Here is a 3135-nt window from a genome sequence, read left to right as displayed (position 1 = left end):
CCAGCCAGCCCAAAGTGTCTGTGGGGTGAAACACCACAGTTGTTTCTATTTGGTTCAGCACCAAGGGCCAGACAAGCTCCCATCCATATGTCCCATGCACAAGTCCCATCCACAATATTGGTAATTATTCCAATAGCCACCCACCTGTGTTGGGGACCACCAAGCGTCCCCCCAGGTGCCCGAACAGGGCCGTGCTCCTCAGCTCACTGGTGCTGGAGATGGAGGCCAGGTTCTGGATGAACATGGCCTTGTTCCTGGCCTGGAGGGTCCCAAAGGGCCTGGGGCTGCCGTGGGGGAAGGTGCCGGGGTGGGCCTTGCCGTGGAACTCGGCCCGCTCGGTGACACCCAGGGACACCATGAAGGAGCTCTGCACCTTGACCTTGATGTCGGCCAGGGGGTTGAACAGGGAGGACTCGGTCATCAGCTCCTTGTCCAGGGGGTCCTGCAGGCAGATGGGGCCGCTGTAGGTTCTGCTGACTGTCAGCTCGGGCTGCAGGGACGAGTTCAGGAGCAGGGAGTTACCTGTGGGGACAGCAGCAGGGATGGAGGGTGAGAGGAACGGGGGGATTTGTCTTTCCAAACAAGCTGGTGGATAAAACCAGCACTGGGAGAGAAAAGAAACAATGGGAAGGATTCCACTGATTGATGAATGGAAAAAGAGATTTGCTTTTACAAATAAACTTTAGGTTTGCTGATAAATGAAATTGGACATTGAAAGATGAAAGAAACAATGGGGAAAAAACCCTACATTCCATAAGAATTAAATACTAAAAGGGAGGGTTATACATTAGAGGGGATCTTGTGGGATCAGGTGTTCTGGGAAGTCTGAACCTCTCAAGTACCTCAGAAATGGGGAAAGAGAGAAGGGAAATGTGGCTGGAAATTGGGATAAAAAAGGAGGCTGCATCCTCCAAAAATCTGAGAGACCCCAGGGAATGCCCCATGGCCTCTCCCTTTATTGGAATAAAGCAAAAGGACTCCTCTGTCTCCTTTTTGGATATAAACTTCTGGTGTTTGTGGATTAATTTTCCTGACAAGGGGACACCTCAGCAACCCTCCCCCGTCCCCTCTGCGACCCTCCCCGAGCTCTCAGAGCCCAAAATCCCTGTTGGGTTTCGCAAACATGAAGTGTCAGACCTTGGCCCTGTTCCTTCCAAAACACCAGGCCACGTCAGAGAGCAGAGCTGGTGCCAAGATCTGACACTTGGTGTTTGCCACGCCTCAGGCAGCTCCAGAGTGCAGGAACAATCCAAGGAGGAGCCTCCTTTGGTTTGGATTCAGTTGTTGTGTTTGCCCTTTTGCCTCTCTTGTTGTTTTCTTTCCTTATATTAAACCCCACTGGGTGACAACATCTTCCTGCAGACCTTTTACACAAACCCACAGCTTCATGCCTGAGGGAAACTGGGCTGAAAGGGAGGTGGGACAGGAGTGATACAGGGAAAGACATCACAGTTACTCATTTTGAGGTGTTTTACCTCAGAAAACGCTCTGAAAAAAGTGAGGAGTGCATGGATTTAGGGCCTGAGTCCTCTGGCTGCTTGGTTTTGTGGTGGGGTCTTTTTCTTTGGTTGTTTAGTTGGGTATTTTCAGAGCCTCCAGAACGAAACGTTTTAAGCATTAAGCCAAGCAAACAATTCCCCAGACTGAAAACAAGACTCAAAGGAAAATGTTCCTGTTTGAGACAGTCATTGAGATTTACACAGCCCTAATTAAAGGTTTGGATTTAGAAATGGATGAATGAACTTCCTTCAAACGTCCTTGTCTGCCAAGCCCTTTTGCCAATTTCTTGCAAGTCATGCTTGGTGAGGAACGTCTCCAGGAAATAAAGAAACTGTAAAAACAACCCCACAAAACCCCCCCAAACAAACTCTGCAACATATTTCCCTTTTCTGAAGAGAGAACAGAGACATGGGGACACTTTCACAGCCTGCCCACGCTCCCACCCACCCACAATCAGGCAGGTCTGAGGTAGAACGGCAGCACAGAATCAATAAACATCCTGCTTCCATCCCCTCTCCCTCCCCACCTTCCTGTTCTGAGGGAATAACATTCCTGGAAACCCGAGCGCTGCTTTTAGCAAAGGTTTTGTCCATATTTTATGGCACTGGTGGTGTTTTCTAGAGCTTTAGGGGTCCAGTTTTACACAAATTGATTTCCCTCAGTGCCTGTGTTACAGCAGGTTACAAAACACTTCCAGCTGGGGGTCTTGGATTAGCAGGAAAAGAATAATTCCTTTTATTGGAGTGAAGGAAAACTCTGTAACTGAGAACAGGAGGAACTCCAGCTGTGCTGCCCGAGCTTGCTCTGATTTGGTTGCTTGGCTTTAATTTGAGTTTTCCTAAATCAGTGGAGGAGCTGGGGATTTTGGAAGGGGCATGGGGATTTTGGATGCTGGACAGCATTTCCAAAGCATCTGGAGCGTGGCCGAGGAGGATCCTGGGTTTGTGGGACAGAGCAGAGCCAATTCCAGATCCCTGTCCCTGTCCCTGGCTGCCCCAAACCCCCTCCCTGAACGAAGGCGAGCCTGAGCCGTGGGAGCTGCTCTGATTTGGTTGCTTGGCTTTAATTTGAACTTTTCCTAAATCAGTGGAGGAGCTGGGGATTTTGGATGCTGGGCAGCATTTCTAGAGCATCTGGAGCATGGCCAAGGAGGATCCTGTGTCTGTGGGACAATTCCAGGTGCCTGTCCCCACTCATCCCAGCTCCCGCACCCGTGTGATCCCATCCTCCTTCCACAGCACCAGAGTGGATCAGAAGTTAACAGGGCCGTTTTCCACTGGGTACCACTGCAGCTAAACTGCTTTATCTCGCTCTCAGGAGAGAGGGGGGATGTGTTTGGCATCTGCCACACGATGCAGAGCCTTGGTGATGCCCTGACTCCATCAAACCCCCTCCCCAAACGCAGGCGAGCCCGAGCAGCGGGAGCTCTGCAGAGAAGAAAGGAAATCGCCGCACTAACCTTGTCTGACTGTTTTAAAATTAAAAGTCTGGAAGCCTCCCGTGAGTGCAGAGGAATCAATGACATCCACGCCGTACTCACTCTGACTGCGCCGGTACAGGGTCACCCCCAGCGCCAGCACGGCCACCGCCAGCACCGCCGCCGCCAGCCCCGAGTACAGCGCCACGTCCGCACCC

At 51.2% G+C, this 3135-nt stretch overlaps 1 protein-coding gene across 1 annotated transcript in view; it reads right to left on the bottom strand.

The window, feature by feature from the left end:
• The window catches only part of UNC5D (unc-5 netrin receptor D), a gene marked incomplete at its 5' end in the record, with an annotated part of 63169 nt that overhangs the window by 20165 nt on the left and 39869 nt on the right, over nucleotides 1–3135 (bottom strand). The window contains 2 exons of the mRNA XM_031064992.1: nucleotides 145–522; nucleotides 2960–3133. Of these exons, the coding sequence (XP_030920852.1) occupies nucleotides 145–522; nucleotides 2960–3133 (552 nt within the window). The remainder of the gene's footprint in view (nucleotides 1–144; nucleotides 523–2959; nucleotides 3134–3135) is intronic.

This window comes from Geospiza fortis, unplaced genomic scaffold (assembly GCF_000277835.1).
Source record: "Geospiza fortis unplaced genomic scaffold, GeoFor_1.0 scaffold791, whole genome shotgun sequence".
NCBI lineage: Eukaryota > Metazoa > Chordata > Aves > Passeriformes > Thraupidae > Geospiza > Geospiza fortis.
Note: the sequence above shows the minus strand (reverse complement) of the source record. Positions and strands in the feature narration are given on the sequence as shown.